The following is a 24,567-nucleotide window of genomic DNA, read 5'->3' on the forward strand; positions in this document are numbered from 1 at the left end:
AGCCTACCACATGACTTTTCTGCTCCTAATCCCAACACTCCTTGTGCTGCAGCCCTGACCCCAGTCAGCAGACCATGTGTCTCTCCACCTGTGCCTCAAAGGCTTAAACACACCTACTTCCAGCTTCCAAATAGTATCTTCTATCTGATAAGCTTACTACACATCCCTCAAGTTGCAGGTTAACTGCCATCTCCTCTGAGAAGTGTTCCAGAATATTCCAACGACAGTGAGTCATTTTTCTCCAGCCTCCCCAAGCACCTGTACATACTCACATGAGGCGGCTGCCAGAGTGTCTCAGCTCCTTATATCAGTTCTTCCCTGCCTCTAACTCATCACTACCCCCAGTATATCCACTACATAATTCTTGCTTGGCACTCAGATCTTTTCTTAATAAATTAATTAATGAACTAAACAGACACCAATTCAGATAAGGAATTAAAGTGTTTGAGAGTCAAAGTTCTGAGTGAGCTTCAATTTACCAGTAACTGGAAAAATGAGGGTGGACTTAAAGAATTTCCAGAGCAATATCCTAGAGATCCACAAGGTGGTGATGTCTCCAAGGGAAAGAACTGTGTGTGTAGTTCCACACTTCTCTACAGTAGGAAAGCAAAGAAATATACAAGTGAGCAAGTTGAAGTTGACTACAGGAAAGAATAAAGAGCCAGTAAGTCAAAAGAAAACCAACTGAATCGCAAATAGGGGTATTAAAGGACAAGAAAGTAACTTTGTGAAGAGGCTACTTTATTCAACTACTAATAAGATATGAAAACTTAAGTGGAGCCCAATCAGACAAATAGGCTTGTTCATAGCAAAGACGCCAAGGGGGACTGACAAGGACAAGAGTGTAACAAAGCAAAGTGGCAGGAGTCAGGGAGGTGGCTGTGGGCAAAGGACACGGAGCCTAACAGAGCCTTTATCTCAAATGGGCCTCTGGCCAGCCACAAACACGGACATCCGAGTTTGGTTTTCTTTTTTGTTGTTGTTTTAAAGCCAGAAATTGTGTATGTCCCTAGGGAGACGGAGATAACAGAAACTGCTTTCTGACATGATCCTGACAAAATGTGGAACAAGGTGGGTGCTGGGGCCACAAGAGGAGCTTCCACCCACTCCAGCAGGGCAAGTGCCATGTGGCACTAACATAAGCCAGAGTGGCTCAGGGGAGCCAGGAAGCACCTCTCAAGGCTTCACATGGGCAACTTAACAAGAGCCTTTAAAGCATAAAGAAGCAAAAGGATGGCAATCACTTGTGCATAAGAATAGGTATGATAAGCAATGGTGAAATGTTCAGAAATGGTGGTTAGGAAGAGCATCTGACAGCTACCACAGCCGGGCTCAGGGACAACAGAAAACCACATTAGCACCAAATACCAATTCTGGGGATATTTAGAATGGCTGCACACTAGCTAGGATGTTTTACACCACATTCAAACTACAAAGCTGTTGGCAGCTGGAAGAAAAGGAGACCGGAATCGCCACCTCGGGCTACTGGCCCCACATCTTGAGCTAAAAAACCAGAAAGGGAAATAAAAATGAAGCCTAACAAAGGTTCCAATAACTACATGAAGACAATCAGCAAGGAAGCCCAGAGGCCCAGAGACCAGTGACCAAAAATGGAAAGCACCTGTTTCTGTTCCTGTGTCTGCTGTCTCACTAATGCCACCCAGTCAAAAGGTAAAACCAGGGAAAAAAAAGTCTTCCCAAGCATCTTCCTCTCCACAACTTGCTGTCACATTCTGTGGGTTCCCTTCCCACATCTCTCTTTGTGAAAGCCTTTGCTGGAGTTCACAGCCTCATGTCTGCTCACCTGGACTGTTCTTACAGACTTCTGACCAGCTTAGACTTGTGCTCACAAATACGTGATTATGCCCCAAAAAACAGAGTGAAAACAACTTGACTTATTTTAAGCAAACTATCCTCTGTCCTTCCATGGGAGTCCAACAGACAGTTCAGATCAGAGGTTTTCCAAATGGAGACCCCTTGGGACTTCACGCTGCCCCAATTCTCTTGCCACCATAATAGCTACTATAGTTGAGCCAGTAGGGTTTCCAACGAAGAAAGTGTCCCACAGCTTAAAACAGGAGGCTCCAACAATGGCCATCTTCCAATGCGCGAATGGCTGTTCAGATGCACGATAACTGCATCTCTGTCACAAATACATGACTTCTGTTGCTAGATCACAAGATTAATAATTATTTGTATATTTTTGCTCCTCTGATGGGGCTCCAAGCTATAAACTCAAAGACAAAATCTATATTCTTTATTTTTGCATAGCCAGTGGCACAAAGTAAGCTCACTAGGTAAATTAATGTACAATAAGTGACCCTAACAATGGTATCAGGCCAAGAGAAATATAAAGTGCATACACCTGATTCTTACTAAGGTTTGAAGTACATACCTCAAGCCTTCAAGGTAGAGTTTTAGGAAAAGCTCTATCAAAAGTTAAAGGCCTTGGCATTTACATTTCCACCTTCAGACTAACTGGACTATTTTATGATAAAATGGTATCATTCATACCATCTAATTATATGTAATAAATGATATAAATTATATATAAACTCCCACAATGTGAAAACAAATGACATTTTAAAGGTAGAGGGTAATTTTCTTTCTATTTCCTAAGAGTTCTAAATTGTAAGGAAACTACTTCATTTACAACAAAAAACACTGAAGAAAATAATGCACCATTTTACTACTAAGTTTTTCTGAAAAATACTTATTTTCCAACTAATAGCAACTCAATTATAGAGGCTTAGAACCAACAAATAGGATAACTCAGTAACATCAATAAGAACTCAGAAAACTGATGAAAATGTTAAGGATATTTCAGGTTTATACTGAAAATATAGGAAATATAGTGGACATCCTTATTCTTTTTAACCAGCAGAGTGAACAATATAAACTACAAAAGAATAAAGCCAAAAATTCTATGTGTTCATTAAGGCAGTAATTCTTACATTTACAGAATTCATTTTAAAAATAAAATGAAGAAATTAAACATGGGAGTTATGAAATTATCCAATAAACGTTTTCTAAATGAAAGAAAAAACAACAGTACAAATTACATAATTATTATAATACATCAAATTGATGAGTCAGCTGTACTGACAGTAGAGGGATGTACCCAAGCAACCAAGGAATAGTGTATCAAATTCACATCAACAGTCAATCTGAAAATTTGACTCTTGGAAACTACTAATGGGTTATGAAATTAATTTACAAATTGGTCTTTTAGAGTTACACACTACAATTTCTTTCTTTCTTTCTTTCTTTTTTTGAGTTGGAGTCTCACTTTGTCACCCAGGCTGCTCTCGGTCACCCTAGCATCAACCTGCTGGGCTCTGACGATCCTTTGCCTCAGCCTTCTAGGTAGCTGGAACTACAGGCACATGCTACCACACCTGGCTCATTTTGATTTATTGTAGAGACGAGGTCTCGCCAAGTTGCTTGGGCTAGTCTTGAACCCGTGGGCTCAGGTAAACCACTTGCCTTGGCCTCCCAAAGTGCTGGGATTACAGGCTGAGTCACCGAGCCCAGCCTGCAATTTCATCTACACAAGAAATCTGTTCCTAACCTAGAGTAACATGGGACTCAGGAAAGTAAAGATGACTTACATACACCCGAGACAATATCAAGTGCAAAGCCAAATCCACCTAATTCCACTACAGAAGGTATCTCTGTAGCAAGAAATTAAAACCACACTGCAAAACCCACATTAAGCATAAAGCATATAAAGCAAGTCATATTTTTCTTCCATATATTACTTTAAACAGGTTTTTATTCACTATGTAGTTTCACAGAAAATTGATACAAAGAATTTAACACTAAATGGTGTGTAACCAGCCATTTCGTTAGGAAGTTAGACCAAAAATGAAGGTCTATATCTACAGATCAAAGGAGTTCCTTCCTTTGAAATAAAAAATTGGAAAGTAATAACAGAACAGACTGAATGCAAACTTCTATGCTAAGCATTGCAAATGCAAAGCATAAACATAAGAGCATAAGCATAATTCCTACCCTCAGAGAGTTTACAGATTAATCACATTTTTAATAATGTTTGTACTAAAATGCTTCTCCATTCAAGGTAAAAATAAAACATTTTCATATAAAAATAGTAAATATAAAAATATAAGTGTCAAGAAGCCTTAAAGTATCACAATACAGACATAAAACAACCCTTCTTAAGTATGCATCTATGTGGGCATGGATGTGTGTGCACTTGAATTTTCACACTTACATGCAGTAAACATGTACATCATAACATGCCAGACCTGGTGGTTGATGACACCTTATCCTACAATTCTGTGCAAAGGTTTGTTCTTTAAAGATATCATTTTTTCAAACAAATTAATCAAATTAATCCTTAGGTTTCACCATTTTCTTTACAAACATACATGGGGGGTGTACCCAAATAAAACCAGAATTATCTTTTGTAGTACACTCAGAATTTGTTCCTCCGGATCAAATGGTCAACAAAAGTTTTTATCTAGAAGTTTTGAGAAGGTTGCATCATGATTTTCAGAAGAAAGGTCCCAGGTTGTAGCAAACAGGTGGCTGGTTCTTCCACCATAACAAAGCAGCTGCCCATACCGCACTGGATGTTTAGCAGTTTTGGACCAACAACGACATTATCCTCGTGTCCCACCCTCCCTATTCACCTGATCTCACCCCAAGCGACTTTTTTTGTTTCTCTGGATGAAACAGTCCTCAAAGGGAAACATTTTGCCCATGTGGAAGAGGTGAAACAAAAAACGGCAGAAGCACTAAAAGGCATAAAAACCGACAAGTTCAAAAACTGTTTAACAGTGAAAAAAGCATCTCAAGAGATATATTGCATTAAACATGAATACTCTGAAGGTGACTGTAGTTTAGTTTAGGCATGTAAGAATCAATTCACAATTTTTAACAAATTCTGGGGTTTTTTGGTGGGGAGGGACCTTAAGCATAATAAAACTACGGGAGCATGGACAGAAAAGATACTTAAACTGGTGATTACATCTTGCTCAGTAAGAAAGGAAAGGAGGATTGAAGTATTTTGCTTCTTAGGGAAAAAAACTATTTAAAAACCTAAGTAGTAGATGAGTGCTTTTTGTAATAATTTCAGAACAAGACTGTGATGTAAAATAAAATAAAAGCTTGGTCACATCAGGGAAGAGAAAAATAGTGCAATAATTGGACATGGATAAGAGAGCCAAAGGAGCAGCTCTTCAGGGAAGATACACTGGCACACTGACAGTCTGCAGAGATGGAGCAGGAAGATGAAGCTGAAACTGCAGCGTGAACAGGCACAGTCACATCACACAGGCGAAACACCCCTCTTCCTGGAGGCAGGAGTAGGACAAGAGGCAAGTGCAGATATGGATAAATTAGGGCACTTGAGACCAGAAAGCAAAGCTTGAATCAGAGTCACTGGGGGAGAGCCGGGGGTCAGCACCCTATCAGAGCAACAGAAATAGCTGCCTGAAAACAGAAAGCCAAGTCAACAGGCGCAAGGACTGCTCAGCTGAGTCTAGCAGTTCTCAATTGCACATTTACAGATTTAAATGAAAATGCTTTAAAACACCCAACAGGCCTCAATGCAGCTCTCTTATGGAGGGACAATTTCCTCTCCTGGAAAAGAGAGAGATAAGTCCCTTAACAAAGTGCTATGAAAACACTTGGAAACCAAAGCATTCAGTCAGATACACGTGAAAAACTGGCCCAAGGCCCAGAGTTATACATATTTACAGTGTGGGGACATATTATATATACTTAAATATTTTCCAGTGGTTGAATCTCTGATCCAAAGGTTTTGGGCATTTTAATGTAATTATCTATTAAACTGAAACAGTGAAGATGGCTGGCCACTAAGGAAAAACTACAGCAGAACAGACAACTTTAAAACTCAATTTCCATACTGTACTTGCCCTGGGCTCTAAGAATTTTTCAGAAGAACAAATTCCAAACTGCTTATTGATGGTATGCTGAAACTATTACTATTATTTATCCAGTGTTTTTACGTAAGCTTATCATTTCAGATTAAACTCTTAAACAATAAAGACAAATGTACATTTAGGTCTCTCAGGTTAGGAATTTATATTATTCACCTCAGTATTCCCAAGACAGTAAACTACCTAACAAAGAGAAGACAATAAATGAAAGGCAGGTACTACCTGACAGACTTTTCCATTCTGTAAAGTTCAACTACTTTTATCTAATATTCTAATTAAGTTTCAAATACAACTTAATTCTAAAAGGGTAACTCTAAATTTTAAAAATGCAATTTATCAGAGCCACAACTCTCTTCTTAAGCTTAATATAATTTAAGATGGCATTTTTGTCATCTTGTTGGTTTATGCTAAGACAATCAACTGGAATTAGAGCATCACTACCATAATTCCTTCCTAACAATCATTTAAAGCAACTAAAAACCTGGGAGACCAAAATGTACATTACCAAAACAGTGATGAGAAGGACAACGATGCTGGCACTAGCGTTTCTGTGCACTGATTCTATAAGCACTTTGGATGTTATTGCGTCTTATCCTCGTGCCAACCTTGAAGAGCAGGAACTATTATTATCAGTCCATATTATAGGTGAGAAAAATGAGGTACAGAGGTAGATCAAAAGAATATTATATTTACCTGGTGAAATTAAAACCATAGCGTTAGAAGTCACCAGCACACAAACATAAAAAGGAAAATGACTGTTCTACTCATCTCTTGGTCATAAAACCAGAGTCTGAAATTCTTTGATATTCTAACTACACTACACTATGTTCTTTAAACTCAGCTCAAGGGAGAACAAGAACAAGAAAGTCATTTCCCCCACGAGGTAATATGGACAGGTTCCCAAAAGAGGGGAGCTACTAAGTTATCACGGTATACAAATATGGTATTCTTTTCAAAACTGCACTTACACAAACTCATAAGAGAAGAGGCATGTCTGCTCAAGGATCACAGAAGAAAATAATTCAGTTACACTTCATCACAAGATTGGTCAAATACTACAAATCTGGTTCTGTGAATTCTGCCTTATGCAATCATGGTTTACTGAATATCCAAAGATTTTTCACCGCTTACTATCACTGTCAACCTAATTCTAATTAGTCAAATACGGGAAATGCTATCATTGACTCTAGCTACAAAGCCAAATACATTCAATTTAGGATTAATTAAAATATGGACTTGCACCATCTAAAATGACTCAAAAAAAAAAACCTAGGTGTGTTTAAAGACTCTGTAATCTACCTTCAATTTTAGTAAGTAATAAAGAATAACTGTTAGAGTTACAATGATGTAGGCTGAGCTGCTGGTAGGTTTCTGTGCTACCATCTCCCTCTGGAGAGGACAGGTACAGGGAGAGGCTGTGTATTCATCCCAGCTTGTTCACAAGTATTGTCATTTTTTATTGTGACATGGCATGAAAGGGCTGGAAAATGCTGGTGACTAAGGTAAGAGCAAAGGCCGTGCAATCCCAGTGTCTAGGCTCAAATCCAAGTCCCACCTTATCTCCTCAAAGCTCAGTTCCCCCATATGTAAAACTGGGATGATGGTTAATAGCTACCTCAAAAGACACTGATGAAGAATCAGTAAGTCAATGCACATAAAGCACTTATTAGAGTACATGGGACAAAGGAAAGGCTCGTTAAATGTCTGCTATCACTGCATCATCATCAGCACTGTCTGAATCATGTTTCAAAGAGAAAGGCAAAATAATAGAGAGTTGATGCCTACTGCCACTAGCTTTGATAATCTCATAAACATCAACAATATAATTCTGATCTCCAACCTTGATATTTGTACACCTATTCCATTGATAGATTTTTATTGCTCCTAGAAGAAACAAATATTTTACGTTATTTGCATCTTCAGTTCTTTGAGAATAATTATGCTAAGGGCATTTGCCTCTGATGCTAATTTTCTCATCGTGAATTATGTCTTGGTTACTACTTTTGTATTTGGTGTATGTTCTTTTAAGTTCTCGATAGATATTAACAATCGTCTGCCACACAGCTCCTAGATGTCACAGTTTCGTAAGATGCAACCTATGAATAGTCCTGGATCCTATCCATCTGTATCTTCTTCTGAAGATCTCCCTGACTCCTAGTCCCTCAGTCTTTGTCTCAGTTCAAGTACTCACCACCTCAGATTGTTGCAACTGTCTCCTCAACAATCCTTTTGTCCAGTCATTCAATCTATCTAACCCACCCTTCAGACTTCCATACAGCTTTGAAGAGCAAGTAGGGCTGGGAGGAATATGATGTTGCAGTTTTGCTGCTTGAAAATCAGCCACCAAGTTATTAGTAAAAGAGACTTAAATGTATTGGCTGGGCTCAGTGGCTCAGCCAGTAATCCCAGCACTTTGGTAGGCCAAGGTAAGTAGACTACCTGAGTCCACAGGTTCGAGAGCAGCCTTGGCAACTTGGTAAGACCTCATCTCTACAATAAATAAAAAAAATTAGCCAGGCATGGTAGCGCGTGCCTGTGTTCCAGTTAATTAGAAGGCTGAGGCAAGCCAGGCGTGGTGGCTCAGCCTGTAATCCCGTGCCTTGGGAGGCCGAGGTGAGTGGATTGCCTGAGCCTGCGGGTTCGAGACCCGCCCAGGCAACTTGGTGAGACCTCATCTCTACAATAAATCAAAAAATTAGCTGGGTGTGGTAGCGCGTGCCTGTAATTCCAGCTACTTGGAAGGCTGAGGCGGAAGGATCGCCGGAGCCCAGCAGGTGGAGGCTGCGGTGGCCAGGAGCGGCCACTGCACTCCAGTCTGGGTGACAGAGTGAGACTCCGACTCAAAAAAAAAAAAAAAAAAAGAAGGCTGAGGCAGAAGGATCACCGTCGCCCGGGAGGTTGACGCTGGGGTGGTCGTGAGTGTGACACTGCACTCTAGCTTGAGTGATGGAGTGAGACTCCAACTCAAAAAAAAAAAGGATAAATTTTTACTTAGATCTGGATTCAAATAAATAAACTAAAAAAACAATTTTAAGACAAAGTAATTTGAATATTTTCATGATATTAAAGAGTTGCATTTTAAGATTTGGTGATAATATTGTCTATATGTTTTTTTTTAAGTCATTATCTTTTAAAGACACATATCAAAATAATTATGAGTGAACTGATATGATATCTGGGATGTACTTCAAAATAATCCAGTTCAAGTTAGGAGGGGGTAGTAGGAGATGAAGTTCAACTGACCATGAGTTGTATAATGAGTACTGGGGAGGCCATTATACCACTCTCTTTAATATCAAGTGTTTGAAATTTTCCATAATATAATGATATTTAGGAGGACAAAAATTCATTTCTAGTTGTCTGAAGAACCTTTAACAACACATTCACAAGTAAGCACGACTGTTGCAGCCTTTTCTTTGTCCTTACCCAATCTACACCACAGGCCAGTCACACTAAACTCACCAGCGTTCAAGACACCAGGTCAGGCCCTTCATCCCTCTGTGTCCCGGCACATACTGTTTCTTGTGCCAAAGTCTCCCTAGACTACAGGACACGCCAGGAGAGCTGGCTCACAGGGTCACACTTCAAGGCTCCACCCACTTCCCTCAAATGCCCTTTGGCCTTCTTCTACTCTTATTGCGTATCTACAGTCCCACAGATACTTGGCTTGTTAGTTTTTGTTGTTGTTGTTTTTCTTTTATCCTATTTCTATCTCCCTCAACAGATTATGGACTTCTTAAAGGCAGAAGCTGTGTTTTATTTATTTCAATAAATATTCCCTATAATATGCCTTGGAGGTAGTAATTACTTACTGAGTGCTCTTTGAAAAACAGAAAGTCAACAGAACAGTCGTGGCAAATGTTATCAACAAAAGAATGTCTAGTAAGTCATAGTTTATACAGTCTTAATATGACAATATGTATTTACTATGTATTTATCACATTCTTTAAAATTCATTGTCTTTTTTTAATGAATATATTACAAATCCTGAAAGAAGTATCAACATTATTTAAAGATGAAACTATACCCAACTGATGTGGGCAATTTATTTTCCTGCTTTCGAGAAAAGTATAAACCAAACTATACTCTCCTTGCATCTCACCTGGTATGTCTGTGGGAATGCATATTTTGCCCTGTTGGAAAGACTGCATACTATTTCATATTTCATAATGATAAAAATGTCAAAATACCCTATAATGTGAAATAAAGTCTCTGACTCACATTTGAGAGATACAGATACAAATTGAACTTATCAGGAAAGGGCTATAAACATTTATTTTATGACAGGAAACAGCTGAAATGTTTCCCATTTCTAAACTGTGAAAAATAACTTAAATACAAAAATAAGTTAATGCTGACTTAGCTAGCTGTTATTGATACTCCTTGGATACTTAAGGAAATGAAATCATTGTATTACAGACTTTATACAAACAGAAAGGAAACACCTACTAGTATAAAACTTCATTTGCTTCGTGTCTTTCATATCTCACAGTCTCACACATCAACCTGTAAAAGAGATAAAGATATGAGTTCAACATCTGTGTTAGAAAACACACTAACAGTTGAAAAACTTCAATGAGTCATGCAGTCTAGGAAGTTAAGATTATTTTAGATAGCTGTCATAATCATTTATTGGCCTCAAGATGAATATTTTGGCACCTTAGCTAACAAAATTAAATAAAACCTGGTTTTAAAAAAAGCTAGAAAAGAAAACATCTAAAAGATGTCAATTTTACCATGCTTATTTTATGAGGAAAATCATTGTTTGTATTCCATATTTGGTAAATGGCACATGGACATATTAATGCTTCCCAAGATAAACAAAGAATGAGAAGTAACCTAAAACTTAGAAAGGAAAACCTGTTAATTTAAAAAGTGATAACGTCACTCACAGCTTAGCATTAACATTACTCAACAATATGGAATTCAGACAACAGTAGGCTTTTATTAACTCAGTATTTTTATGACCAATGACTAAATGGAGGCTTTAGAACCTCAAAGATTTGTTATTTCAGCTGATTCATCCTGGAGCAAAAAATTATGAAATTATAAAAATTATGGAAAACGTGAATATTCCCCTTTAAATATTCAAAACCTTGAGAACAGCATCTGCAAGAAGCATCCTATTATATCAAACCACTTAAATTTTCCCAAAATACAGAAATGCAAATGAGAGAATGAATATTCTCTCTTATTAAGTAATCAGTAAAACAGCAAAGGCTGACTATAAAAGTGATTATTCCAAGAGTCTCTCCACTTTGGTCAGTGGAGCTGCTATTATCCAACCAGTGACACATGGAACCAACCCACATCCATCTTTCCTCTGTTTGCCAAAGCCAAGAAACAACTCTGTTGGGTAATACTCTTCCTCTTTGTTGTTCCATTACCACCATCTTAAACTCAAACCCTTCCTCGAAACACTCCAACTAATTCTTGCAACTCCAGAAGGCAGCAGTAAATCTTGAATACACATCATTAAACATATATTCTTCTTTAATAGGGTGGATGACAATTCCTTATCGAAAAGAAAGATAATTCCAAGTAATGAGTCTAAAAATAGCTGGTGTTCAATTAAGTAACCAACTCGGCCTTCTTTTCTGTTAGAAGGGTCCTTGCCTCTTTCACCATGAATCTTGCTCTTTCTCCTACATTACCATCCATTTCTTCCTCTTTTCTGAATCACATCTTATCACCTAGTGGGGGGGGGGTTACTCCTTTCTTTGAGCTCACATGAGCTCCAGTGATTATCTACATTTTGCTTTTCCCATTACAGAAAGTCTCCTTTTAGAGTTGTCTATATACTCCATCTCCATTTTCTCACCATCTTCCCCACTTCCCCATCATATGGTCCCAAAACTCCAAAGAAAAAGCTCTAAAAGTAATCTGCATTCTCCTTGTTATCTAAATCCTATGTGTCCTTACCTTAATTTCATTACTCTGCAGTATCTGATGATTCCTTTTTCCTTATAGCATTATCTTCTTTTGGCTTCCTATCCTTGGTCTTCTGGTCTCCCCATCTTAACTTACTAGTCCAGAGCCCTCTTCTCTACACCCAGGTAATCTCACTCAGTTTGTAATTTTAAATTTATTCTGTACACTGATGACTTCCAAAGCAATGCCCCAGACCTAATCTCCCATGAAGACTCCACTCATTTAAGTGTCTAACTCAGTGTTGCCACTTGAAAGTGTAATAGCCACCTCATGTTTAAAATGTTCAAAGTAGGACTTGAATTTCTCCCCCAAAATCCGTTTTCCCAAAATTAGCTCCCAAACATTTAGGCCAACAACCTTAGATTCATTATTCTTGACTCCTCTTTTTTCTTTACCTCCACCTTTCTGTCAAAACTTGTTTCCAAAAATACATCCTCCAAAATTGACCAAGTTCATCATCTCCCATGTCATGTCCAGTACAAGTCATCATCACCCCACCACTATCTCTGTTGTTATTAGGACCACAAGTGTAGACTACTTCTACTTTTGCATGCCTATATGTCCATCTCTACAGGCTTCCAGAAAGCTCCTTCCACAGATTAAGTCAGATTATCTCATACTCTGCTCTTAATCTCCACAAGCTCTAGAAGAAAATTCAAACCTTTTATCCCTGTATGCAAGGTCCTATGCTATTTGCTGTACTTACTGTTTTACTTACTTGCTGTACCTTACTATGACCATGACCCCTATCTTCACCAAGACAGAGCATGCAGGGTACCTCCCCACCACAGAAGTCTTTGCAAAGCTGCCCTGACTCAAATGACACCTCCTTTTGACTCTAAAGTCAGAGCAGCCCAGCACCCATTTTTACCATGCCTAACACACTAACATCTGAATAAAACAACACTGTACATTCCACTAAGAATATAAGTTTTGTGATGGCAGGGGTTTGATCTACTTCAATGCTGTATCTGTACAGCCTACCTCAATAGCTAGTACAAAATAGGCATGTAATCAATAATTGTTTACAAAATAAATAAGTATAGCCAGTGCTATCAGAAAGTCATGATAAACTCTCTTATATGACAATGTCATAAATAAATGAAAAGTGCAAAATGTTTTTGTCTTTAAATACTGTTAGAGAATGTTTTGGTAAAAACATATTGATCTGAATTCCTAAAGAGTATAATAACCACAATTTAGTTATTTCTTAATGCTCTAAAGGTGCCTATATAATAACAATTTCACTCATCCATAATGCTGAAGGAAAATATATATACAAGTAGTCTTTTTCTTCCAACACTAAATAGCCCCAAACAATTACTCTATATTTTACAGATTTTTGGTCTCCACTAACTACAGGATTATTTTCCTCTTTGGCAAATATGCTGCTTCTATTCTATATGAATTAAAGAGTAAACATTAGAAAAATACTTAAAATTATGTTGCAAAAAGATACAGTTTGTAAGGAGATGAAGTTTTCAAAAAAATGAAAGCCTCTCCCCTCCCACACAGTAGGGCACTAATGTTGTTCTATGCCGAATATTGACTATACAGACTGAAAATCTATCCTACGCCAAATATTGAAAATGCACAGACTGAAAATCTTGATTAAGAACATTTTTTTCAGCCAGGCACAGTGGCTCAACCTGTAATTCCAGCTCTTTGGGAGGCTGAGGCGAGAGAATTGCCTGAGCCCAGGAGTTCAAGACCAGCATGGGCAACCTGGTGAGACCTCGTCTCTATAATAAATTACAAAAAAAAAAAACCTAGTCAGGCGTGGTGGCTACTGGGAAGGCTGAGGCAGAGGGAACACCTAAGCCTAGCAGGATCAAGGCTGCGGTGGTCATGAGCATGCCACAGCACTCCAGCCTGGATGACAAGAGTGAGACTCCAACTCAAAAAAAAAAAGAAAAGAAAAAAGAAAAGAACATTTTTTTCCAAAATTGCAAAACTTTATTTTGTGGGGGTCTTAACTGATCTCAATCCCAGGGTAACATTTTTATTTATAAAATTCAAACAAAATAATTTATCTAAAGAACATGTACTTTTCCAGAAATGGTAGTATTTTAAAGCAGTTTATCCAAGTTGACATATATTCAGGTTTATCTACACCTCTCTTTTTGTTATTATTTATTTGGTGTCCTGATGTTTTCTAAAAATGAACTTAAGTTAGGACTGGGCATGGTGGCTCACACCTGTAATCCCAGCACTTTGGGAGGCAGAAGTGAGGACCACCTGAACCCCAGGGGCTCAAGACCACCCCTAGCAACTTGGTAAGACCTCTCACTATAAAAAAATCAAAATATTAGCCAGGTGTGTGGTGCACACCTATAGCTGCAGCTACCTGGAAGGCTAAGGTGGGAAGATCACCTGAGCCCAGCAGGTCAAGGCTGCAGTAGTCGTGAGCATGCCACTGCACTCCAGCCTGGGCAACAGAGACTCTGACTCAAAAAAATTAAAAATTAAAATTAAATAATTAATAAAATAAAAAGGACTTAAGTTAGTTTAAGCTATGTTTTCCATAAATGTGACTACTCAACAAAAGCACAATAAGATACGCTCCTCCCTGTAAGTCCAACGATGTTCAGATTTGATTTATGAGTCAACAAATCAGTATAGGCTCCAAAATAGACTTTGCACGGTATAAGTAGCTTAAACTATACCCTTGAATTAATTATTTCTAACCAAAAATTATTTGAAACTGCAGAAAGTTGACAGTTCTGAAGCTGGTTGGTGGGTATATGGAACTTCATTGTATTATTACTTCTAATTTTGTAATATTGAAAATTTCCTTAATGATTAAAAATCATTTTTCTATTGAATAGAATTTCTACTAAGTACCTTTATAACCACACATACTATAAACATACATTATATAATCAATATATCTATTATGATATGTGTGGTTTTTGTTGTTGTTGCTTTAAACAAGATTTATTGAGGACAGAAAAGTTCCCACAGTGGGAAGGGACCCGAAGGGGTTGCCCTATACGTGTGGTTTTATGTGCACAATGGGAACGTGACATTTATCTTTTCATATTAATTAGTTGTTATTTCCATTTATGGATTAACTGCATTCAGTTAAATCAACAATTGGCACAATAATTTTTTCCTAGGAAAGTTGTCATCACAAAACATAAATGAAAGTTATACACTAAAAATTTTTTTGGCTCTAATTTTAGCCATCTTCTAAAATCCCTTTCTAATAAAACCTGACTGAATTGTTAAACACTTAATGTGCAATCTACTTTAATTTAAATGATTTTCATTAAAAATTTAATTTTAGAAGTACTCAATCCTCTTGATACTTATTTCAATTAACAACTAAATATGAAACTGACATGCTCACAAATTAATTAGTATTTAAAGAGTAAAGGGGTAATATATAGAAAAAGTATCCCTTTTATAATTAAAAACTGCTGGCACCACAACTAGCTAAAACTACAGGAAGCAAGCCCTTCTCATGACTTCCCAGTTGGTGTTTATATGTAATCCATCTTCCTGAAGTCCTTATTTTCTATTCCAGTTAAAGTAAAATTAGTTCTATTATTTAATATAAAGCCCAGAGAACTATAAAGATACTTTATCACTGTACAAGAGAAGTGTTAAGATTTCTGTATAAGCAGACCACATTTTTTTTTAATGGTATAAACTGTGTTTCCCAGAAAGAGGCAGTCTACTTAGTGCAATAAAATATTCATACAAAGACCTAAAACATACTAAAATAATGAAGCTAATCATTCTTGGAGCAATTAAAAAGTTCAAGTTTTTAATGCATCTGAGTAGTAAGTAGTAGATTATGATTTGTCACCCTGGCAAATAATACCCTTTTTGATATATTCAACAAGTGCCGTTACTACTTCTGGTGAGAATCAAAGTGGGGAGAGGGGAGAGACAGACAGACAGACAGCCACCAGGTTGCGAATGGGAGAATATAACTATGAAAGAAATGTCAAATTATTATTATATTATTGGATGCAATTGAATTCAATCTTGTAAAACTTATAAGGACAACTATAGACGCTATATGAAGCAGAGCTTTCATGAGTTAAGTTTTCTTTTAAGTCCTCTTCTTAACTATAGTAAATGAACATATAAAATTCTAGCATTCTAGATAAAAAGAAGTTCTAGGTACTCTATAGCACTAGAGGGTGGCTATAACCAACAACAATTTATGGTATGTTGTCAAATAGCTAGAAGAGTGGATTTAAAATGTTTTAACACAAAGAAATAATAAATGTTTGCGGTGACAAATATGCTAATGACCTTATTTGATCATTACACATTGTACACACACTGACATATTAAACTGCACTCTATAAATATGCACAATTAGTTTGTCAATGAAAAATATTAATAAAAGCAAAAAACTTCAAACTGCTAAATGTTTAAAAATTTTAGCATTCTATTATTAAATTAATATTAAGAAGACATACCTAAGTTGATGTTCCCTCAAGTTTGATAAGGCTTCCATGCCATGTAAATAGGAATACACTATTTCCAGATCCTGTTTGAAAGAAAAGGATACAAATTATTAGATTTATCAGTCATTATATCTACAGAACAAATTAAGCTCAGATAGCTTTTTAAACACATATTCTTAGACATTAAAAAATTATTAAAGAGAAGCTAAAGTATACAAATGTTATCCATTACCACTGCCTGAGATATGCAAAAAACTAGTAGAATACAAAAATAAATGGACTTAAACTTACAAAAATAAACTACTCACAAGTCATTCTTTATTACCTATTTTCTGCCTTTTACATCAAAATAGCAAATACAAAGTTTTAATTTCAAACTATAGATATTTGCCAATGTTATGATTAAATCAAATTATTTTCTCTCAGTCATTACTAAATTAATGAATGTAGTGACACAATCCTGACTCATTGTAGCCTCGACCTCCTGGGCTCAGATAATTCTTCCATCTCAGTCTCCCAAATAGCTGGGACCACAAGCACGCGCCACCATGCTCGGCTAATTTTTTTGTTTGGCTTTTGGTAGAGACAAGGTCTCACTATATTGCCTAAGCTGGCCTTGAACTCCTGAGCTCAAGCAATTATCCCACCTCAGCTTCCCAAAGTGCTAGGATTACAGGCATGAGCCACTGTGTCCAGCCTGACATTTCTTATATATAGAAATATTTAAACTTCACATATATTTTTTTAGATTGGAAAATATCATTTACTTAGAAAGTAAACGAGAGAGACAAAGAGAGAGAGAGAGAGAGGGAAGGAGGGAGGAGACTCACCTCCTCAAGGTAGGGGAGAGAGTCAAAGCCCAATATTTCCTTTTAAAAAAAAAAGAAACATGGAATATTATGCAGCCATTAAAAAGGACAAACATGTGGACTTTGCAGCAGCTTGGATGGATTTAGAGTGGATCATACTTAGTGATCTATCACAGAAACAAAGAACAGAGTACCATATGTTCACACTCATAGCTGACCTTGAACAAAGATCATAATACTGTAAGAAAGGAATTGGCAGTATTAGGAAACTGCCAGGGGAGGAAGGGGATTGGCAGTTGAGGGAAACTGCTAGGGGTGGGAGGGGCACACCTCATCAACAAGGGTACCTGCATAATTAACCTTTGTATGCCTAACCCTGAATTGTACCCCACGTCTTTAAAATTTTTTAAAAAGGAAAAAATAAAAAATAAAAAAAAATGCCTTGCTTATCTAGATCATACGGCAATAAATAGAAAAAAGATTCAAAGTTCTTCATGAAAGTTATCAAGAAATAAAAATTCCAAGTCCTTTTTATATTTATATATGACAAGCCAGCAAGGAATTTTAAGACTCCAATGACTATCTAGGATCACACAGTTTGTGATATCAAGAATATGAGTGTATATTTACTCCTCTCATAAATCTTAGTAAAAATTTAAAAACAAGCATATTTTAAGAAATTTCTAAAATAATCCTCCCCATCTTAAGTCACAGTTTTATTTAGTGATAATTCACATACCATAAAATTCACCCTTGTAAAACAATTCAGTGCTTAGTGTTGTACTATCACTAATTTCAGACCATTTTCACCATCCCCAAAGCCACTCCATGCTCATTAGCAGTCCTAACCCATTTCCCCTTACTCCAAGCTCCTGAAAACCATTAATGTACTTTGTTTCCATGGATTTGCCTATCTGAACATCTCATGTAAATGAAACCTCACACTGGAAGGTATAAACTTTGGGAACTGGCTTCTTTCACTTAGGATTTTCAAGGTTCTTCCATGTTTGCAGCATGCATCAGTACTTTCCTTTTTGTTGCCAAATAACATCTTATTGTATATACATACATACATATACATGTATGTGTATATATATATTTTTTACATTTTGTTTATCCATTTATCATGATGGAAATGTGGGTCTTTCTCACTTTTTGGCTATTATGAATAATACTGCTATGAACTCTTGTGTGTTAAGTTTTTATCTGAACACTTGAATTTTCATTGAGTATACACTAACAAGAGAAATCACTAGTTCACATGGTTATTCTATGTTTAACTCTAAGGATTTGCAAAACTGCTTTCCTAAGTCACTGCACAAGTTTCTGATCCCACAGGCAATGTATGAGAGTTCCAATTTCTCTTCATCCTTACCAACAGTTGCTAATGTCTATCTTTTTAAACCATCCTATAGCATGTGAAATGGCATCTTACTGTGGTTTTGATTTACATTTCCCTAATAACTAAAGATGTTGAACATCTTTTCGCGTGCCTTTTGACCATTCATATAACTTTTTTAGATAAATGTCTCTTCGAAATTCTTTGTTCATGTTTAAGTTGGGCTGTCTTTATAACATTAAATTGTAAGACTCCTTTATCCATTTTGAATAAAAGGTCCCTATCAAATACATAATTTGCAAACATTTTATCTCATTCGTGGACCATCTTTTCACTTTCTTGATGGTGTCCTTTGAAGTACAAAATTTTATGAAGTCCAGTGTATTTTTTCATCTGTGCTTTTAGAGTCACATATAAGAAAGTATTACCTAATCCAAGATAACAAAGATTTACTACTACATTTTCCGCTACAAGTTCTATAATTTTAACTCTTACAATTAGATCTACAATCCATTTTGAGTTTCTTTTTGTATACAGTGTGAAGTAAGGGGTCTAACTGTATTCTTTTACATGTGCATAGCCAGTTGTCCCAGTACCATTTGTCAAAAAGACTGCTCCTTTCCCACTAAACTGTACTGGTATGCTTGTTAAAAAAAATCAACTGACCCTAAATAAAAAGGTTTACTTCTGGACTCTCCATTTTATCCTATTGGTCTGTGTGTCTATTCTATGCCAGTACCATACTGTCTTGACTATGCAGCTCTGTAGTTTTTTTGGTTTTTTTTGTGAGTTGGAGTCTCACTCCGTAGCCCAGACTGGAGTGTAGTGGCACACTCCCGGCCACCGCAGCCTCAACTTGCTGGGCTCCGGCGATCCTTCTGCCTCAGCTTTACAAGTAGCCGGAACTACAGGCACAAATTACCACACCCAGCTAATCTTTGATTTATTGTAGAGATAAGGTCTTGCCAAGTTGCCAGGGCTAGTCTCGAACCTGCGGGCTCAGGCAACCCACTCACCTCGGCCTCCCAAAGTGCTGGGATTACAGGCTGAGCTACTGAGCCCAACCAAAATTTTGAAATCAGGAAGTTTGAGTGTTCTAACTTTGTTCTACCTTTTACAAGATTGTTTTGCTCTTTTGAGTGCCTTGTATTTCAATCAGAATTTTTGGACCAGCTTGTCAATAATATATACAAAACAGCCAGCTGGGATTTTAGTAAGGATTGCACTAAATTTTGCAGATCAAGTCAAGTAGTAGATTGCTGTCTTAACAATATTAAGTCTCCTAATCCATGATAAGTCTTTCCATTCATTTAGGTCTTCTTTAATGTCTGTCAACATTGTTTTGTACTTTTCAATGTACAAATCATACTCTCTTTGTTACATTTAATCCTTTTAATCAAGAAAAAATGCTGTAGCCTTAGGAAAACATTTAAGAACAATCAGAATTCTATGTGCAATTAAATTTCACATAAGTGCACACATGACAATAATTCGCACATTAACTAGATAAAGAGAATACTGAGAAGGTTTTTCAATTTTATTCTATTGTAGTCCTCAAAACAATATTATGATGAGTTAAGAAAAAAAATAGACCTGATTTATAATTTTAAATCATTTCAATTTAAAAGTTATCGGGCCCAGGCGCAATAGCTCATGCCTGTAATTCCAGCACTTTGGAAGGCCGAGGCAGGAGAACATCTTGAGTCCAAGAGTTCAAGACTAGCCTGGGGCAACATAGTGAGACCTCAACTCTGCAAAACAATAAAAAATAAAAAAAATTAGCCAGGGGTGGTGGCATGCCCCTGTAACTCCAGTTACTGGAGGGTGAGGTGGATTACTCCTGAGCCCAGGAGTTCGAGGGTATAGTGAGCTGAGATCATGCCACTGCACTCCAGCCTGGGCAACAGAGTAAGAGTATGACTCAAACAAGCAAAAGCTATCAATATTAGGAATTTAAAATGTCACTCTCTAATGGTCAACTTTCGAATAAGCTGATAGTCTTTCATTTTTTAAATCTATAGTCTTTGATATTTCCAAGAAATCTTTAAAAGCTATTTTAAGTTTGAAATGTAAACATTGGCCCTATAGAGTCCACACAAATAAAACGGCTAAAACACAGTCTTTTCCACCATCCAGTAAACAAAATGTACATCCTTAAAGTTCATAAATCTCTTCTCTGGAAGCAATCAGAATTCAATCATAATGTTCTATTTGCATTTAGGGAAAACCAATAGAAATGTCCTAATTAATGAGCAAGTTTTATTTCTTTAATACATATAATTTAAAATTCCTTCTAGATAATCCTAAAGTTCACACTCTGGTTTAAATAGTATGAATTTGTATGTTATTGGCAGTCATTAAAAAGTATGGAAAGAACCGGGCTCGGTGGCTCAGCCTGCAATCCCGCGCTTTGGGAGGCTGAGGTGAGTGGACTGCCTGAGCCTGCGGGTTTGAGAACTGCCTGGGCAACTTGGTGAGACCTTATCTCTACAATAAATCAAAAATTAGCCGGGTGTGGTAGTGGGCGCCTGTAGTTCCAGCTACTTGGAAGGTTGAGGCGGAAGGATCGCCAGAGCCCAGCAGGTCGAGGCTGCAGTGGCCAGGAGCGTGTCACTGCACTCTCATCTGGGCAAAAGAGTGAGACTCCAATTCAAAAAAAAAAAAAAAAAAATGGAAAGACTGCCTACCATTTTTAAAGAGCTTACATTCCTATATTCTAATACTAAAGTCTTACATCGTTTTCACTATAGTACCTGTCAAACTGCCACAATCTGCCCAAGGCTTTTACCTAACCAGACAGACTTTCTACATTCATTTAACCATCAAGCAAACTCATTTACACTGACCAAAAAAGCATATTTGAAAAAGTTTTGGAAAGAAATAAAAATATTGAAAGCTATTTCTGGAAAAGAGAGAGAAGTCTACAAGAAACATGATAGAAGGAAGAATCTGGAAGCTTAAAGACAGAATCAAGGAAATAGTCTTTAAAAGCCTTAAAAGAGAACAACAGGCCTAGAAAAAAACAAAGTCTCTTCTCCTTCTACTAAACCAAGCAAAATTAGCTAAAAAGTTGGCTCTGCCTGTAATCCCAGCATTTTGGGAGGCCCAGGTGAGTGGATTGCCTGAGCCTGCGGATTTGAGACCAGCCTGGGTAACTTGGTGAGACTTCGTCTCTACAATAAATCAAAAATTAGCCGGGCATGGTAGCACGTGCTTGTAGATCTGGCTACTTGGAAGGCTGAGGCAGAAGGATCGCCAGAGCCCAGCAGATCGACACTGGGGTGGCCGTGAATGTGCCACTGCACTCTGGCCTGGGCGAGAGTGAGGGTCCAACTCAAAAAAAAGCTGGCTCCTTGATCAAATGGCACTTTGTTAATCTGTTGCTTTTCAACATGAGGAAATTTCATAGTTGTATAAGGGTCATGTTTCCTAAATAAGTTACATCATACACATTAAGTGTATCAGTAAAATAAGTGTGGAATTAACAATTTTGAATATGAATGTATAATTCGTATGGCTATACAGAGATATATCTGTGGATAATAATTACCATTATTTCTTCATCTTGAGGCAATATGTATAATTATAAATTGCAAATTAAATAAGACTATTGATCAGTTAATAAAATGTAGAGAACAATTCACTGACATAACTAAACAACTCAGGAAGCTGAGCTGTTAGTGAGCCTATATCTTAAAACTGACAGCATAAAGAAAAGAGGTGACAGACATTATACCATTACTGCAGGACCAAATTAAACAGCAATTTTTCCTTCTTGCATAAATAAAACATTCATACCTCACATCATCATTATATTTTGGGAGGGTACTTTTGAACCTGTGTCATTCAAGCAATATACAACCAGAAAATTCTGTATGACTGGTTCATATATTTTATAAATCTAACCAGATTACAAACTTCTTAAATGAATACAACAATTATAGTCAGTGTTTCTACTATTACTTCTATTGCAGTAGGTAATCCCAAAAGAAACTCAGTTGTAAACAGTCTATGCCCCATAGAACTTATGAACTAGGGGAGTAGAGTATATTGTTCTGTTAAATGGAAGGCAATATTATCTAGCTTGCACTAGATGACTTTATAGGTAGATTTGATCTGAACTTGAGATTTCTTAACTGCAACTAACAGGAGTGGTAAGAAATTGGTATCTAGATGGCAGTCATCAAACATGTTTCACTAGGCAATATGAACACAACCAACATGGATTTGGGTATGTAGAAAAAAACAGAGAAACTGTAGAAAACACATCAAGAAATCTCTTCTCTCCAATTCTGAAGAATGAAAAAAAGTTTATTAAAGACAAGCAAAAAAGAGGCCAGGCATGGTGGTACACGCCTGTAAACCCTGCACTTTGAGGGGCTTGCCTGAGCCCAGGAGTTCGAGACCAGCCAGGGCAACATAGCAAGACTTTTTTTTTTTTTTGGTCTCTACAAAAAAACTATCAAAAAATTAGCCGGACATGGTGGCATGCCTGCAGTCCCAGCTACCTGGGATTGCCTGAGCCCAGGAAGTCAAGGTTGCGGTGAGCCAAGATCATGCCACTATATTTCAACCTTGGGTGACAGAGTTCAGACTCTGACTCATAGATGATAGATAGCTAGATAGATAGATAGATGACAGACGGACAGATAGATTCAGACTCTGACTCATAGATAGATCTCATTCATAGATAGATAGACAGACAGACAGACTGATGATAGATGCATGCAAAAGATATACAAGCCAAAAAAAAAAAAAGGGCAGATTCTGTGTTTAAGCTTTCCTTAAAGAGCCCAGTAGCCAAATAATAAGTTTACCAATGATTATAGATTGCATAAGAAACAACACTGAAAAGGAAAAAGAAAAACAAGTCATCGTCTCCTTTCCTAGGAGCAAGGTGGAGTAAGACTTTTGAAGCTTCCTATTAACTTTTTCTACCTTCTCACCGGGTCTCCAGAGAGCTCATTTAACCCAAGCCCACACCCGGTCACTATGCCCTAGTCTAAAAATTAAAGGCAGGCAATCCGAACACAAATGCAGGTGTGAGTGACCAGTAACCAGAGAACTGTCTGCCAGTATTTGCATTACCATAGTACAAACAAATCTCCAAGTAGTAAGAGACTTCAAGCAGCACAAACAAGAGAATGAAATGTATCAGCAGTGTAAGGGAAGATACCTGGAGGCAGGAGAGGCCACTGCAAAACAATCCAGCTCTGCCCTGCCCCCATCCCCACACTCCTTCCCTGCCCAACGGGTCACTTCTGTTTCTCAGCCTTCGCTTTTCACATGGACACTCCAACCTTTATTTCCTCTTAGTGGTTGACCTTTATTAAAATAATTAGTTGGGGCAGACTTGCCTTTGTCCATCAAGGAAACAAAAAGGCAAATGAATAAGGATGGGATGCTGGGGTAGTCCCACTCTTCAAACCAACCTGAAATTTGCAACCACCAGTGAAACCCAGACAGGCAGTATCACGGAGCAAGACTTTTCTCTTAAGACGCACAAGGAAATGTATGGTCTTCAGGGAGTCATATTTCTGGATACCATTTTTTTTTCTCTCTACACAGACAAGAGTTGTATTCACAGAATGAAGTTATATTTCAACAAACTTGACTACAGAAAAAAAAATTCTGGAGAGTTAAATGACTTACAGTGTTTTCATCTCCATTTTTGTCAAGAAACTATGACACACAAACTGAGAAATTTCTAACCTCCGCAACTGCACTTCCCAAGACAAACAAAACTCACATGACTGTTACTATTTTAAAGAAACCTGAAGAAATGTAAGCTATGTTCCCCCCAAATTCTCCAGTCATTGAGCACAAACAGGAACACGTTCCTCTAGCCAGGAAGCAGTACTATTTAGAACAATAAGCCATTCGTTCTACCCTAGGAAGGAAATCCTTTTTTCAAAAATAGATGCTATTTGAAAGCAGATTAAAGTTATAAAAACACTGTAGCCCAGTAGACAAAGACAGTGACAGACCAACTGGAATAAAGTTTTCCCATGAAAAAGATTCCCTTTTTTGCCCCAAATGTAAACTGGATTCAAAACCTAGAAGCATCCTTTAATTACTTTAGAAGAGTGACTAGCCAACCTCAGAGTCTGATAACACAGAAAATGCCTAATGGG

At 37.3% G+C, this 24,567-nt stretch overlaps 1 protein-coding gene across 2 annotated transcripts in view; it reads right to left on the minus strand.

The window, feature by feature from the left end:
- The window catches only part of RAPGEF2 (Rap guanine nucleotide exchange factor 2), a 278,622-nt gene that overhangs the window by 168,930 nt on the left and 85,125 nt on the right, over window positions 1-24,567 (minus strand). For both annotated transcript variants that reach the window (XM_008049096.1, XM_008049094.2), the window contains exons 2-3: window positions 16,298-16,368; window positions 10,377-10,433 (exon numbers count right to left, since the gene is read on the minus strand). In XM_008049096.1, the coding sequence (XP_008047287.1) occupies window positions 10,377-10,433; window positions 16,298-16,368 (128 nt within the window). The remainder of the gene's footprint in view (window positions 1-10,376; window positions 10,434-16,297; window positions 16,369-24,567) is intronic.

The sequence above is a fragment of the Carlito syrichta genome, unplaced genomic scaffold, assembly GCF_000164805.1.
Source record: "Carlito syrichta isolate Samal-C Ts95f unplaced genomic scaffold, Tarsius_syrichta-2.0.1 Scaffold130519, whole genome shotgun sequence".
NCBI classification, from domain to species: Eukaryota; Metazoa; Chordata; class Mammalia; order Primates; family Tarsiidae; genus Carlito; species Carlito syrichta.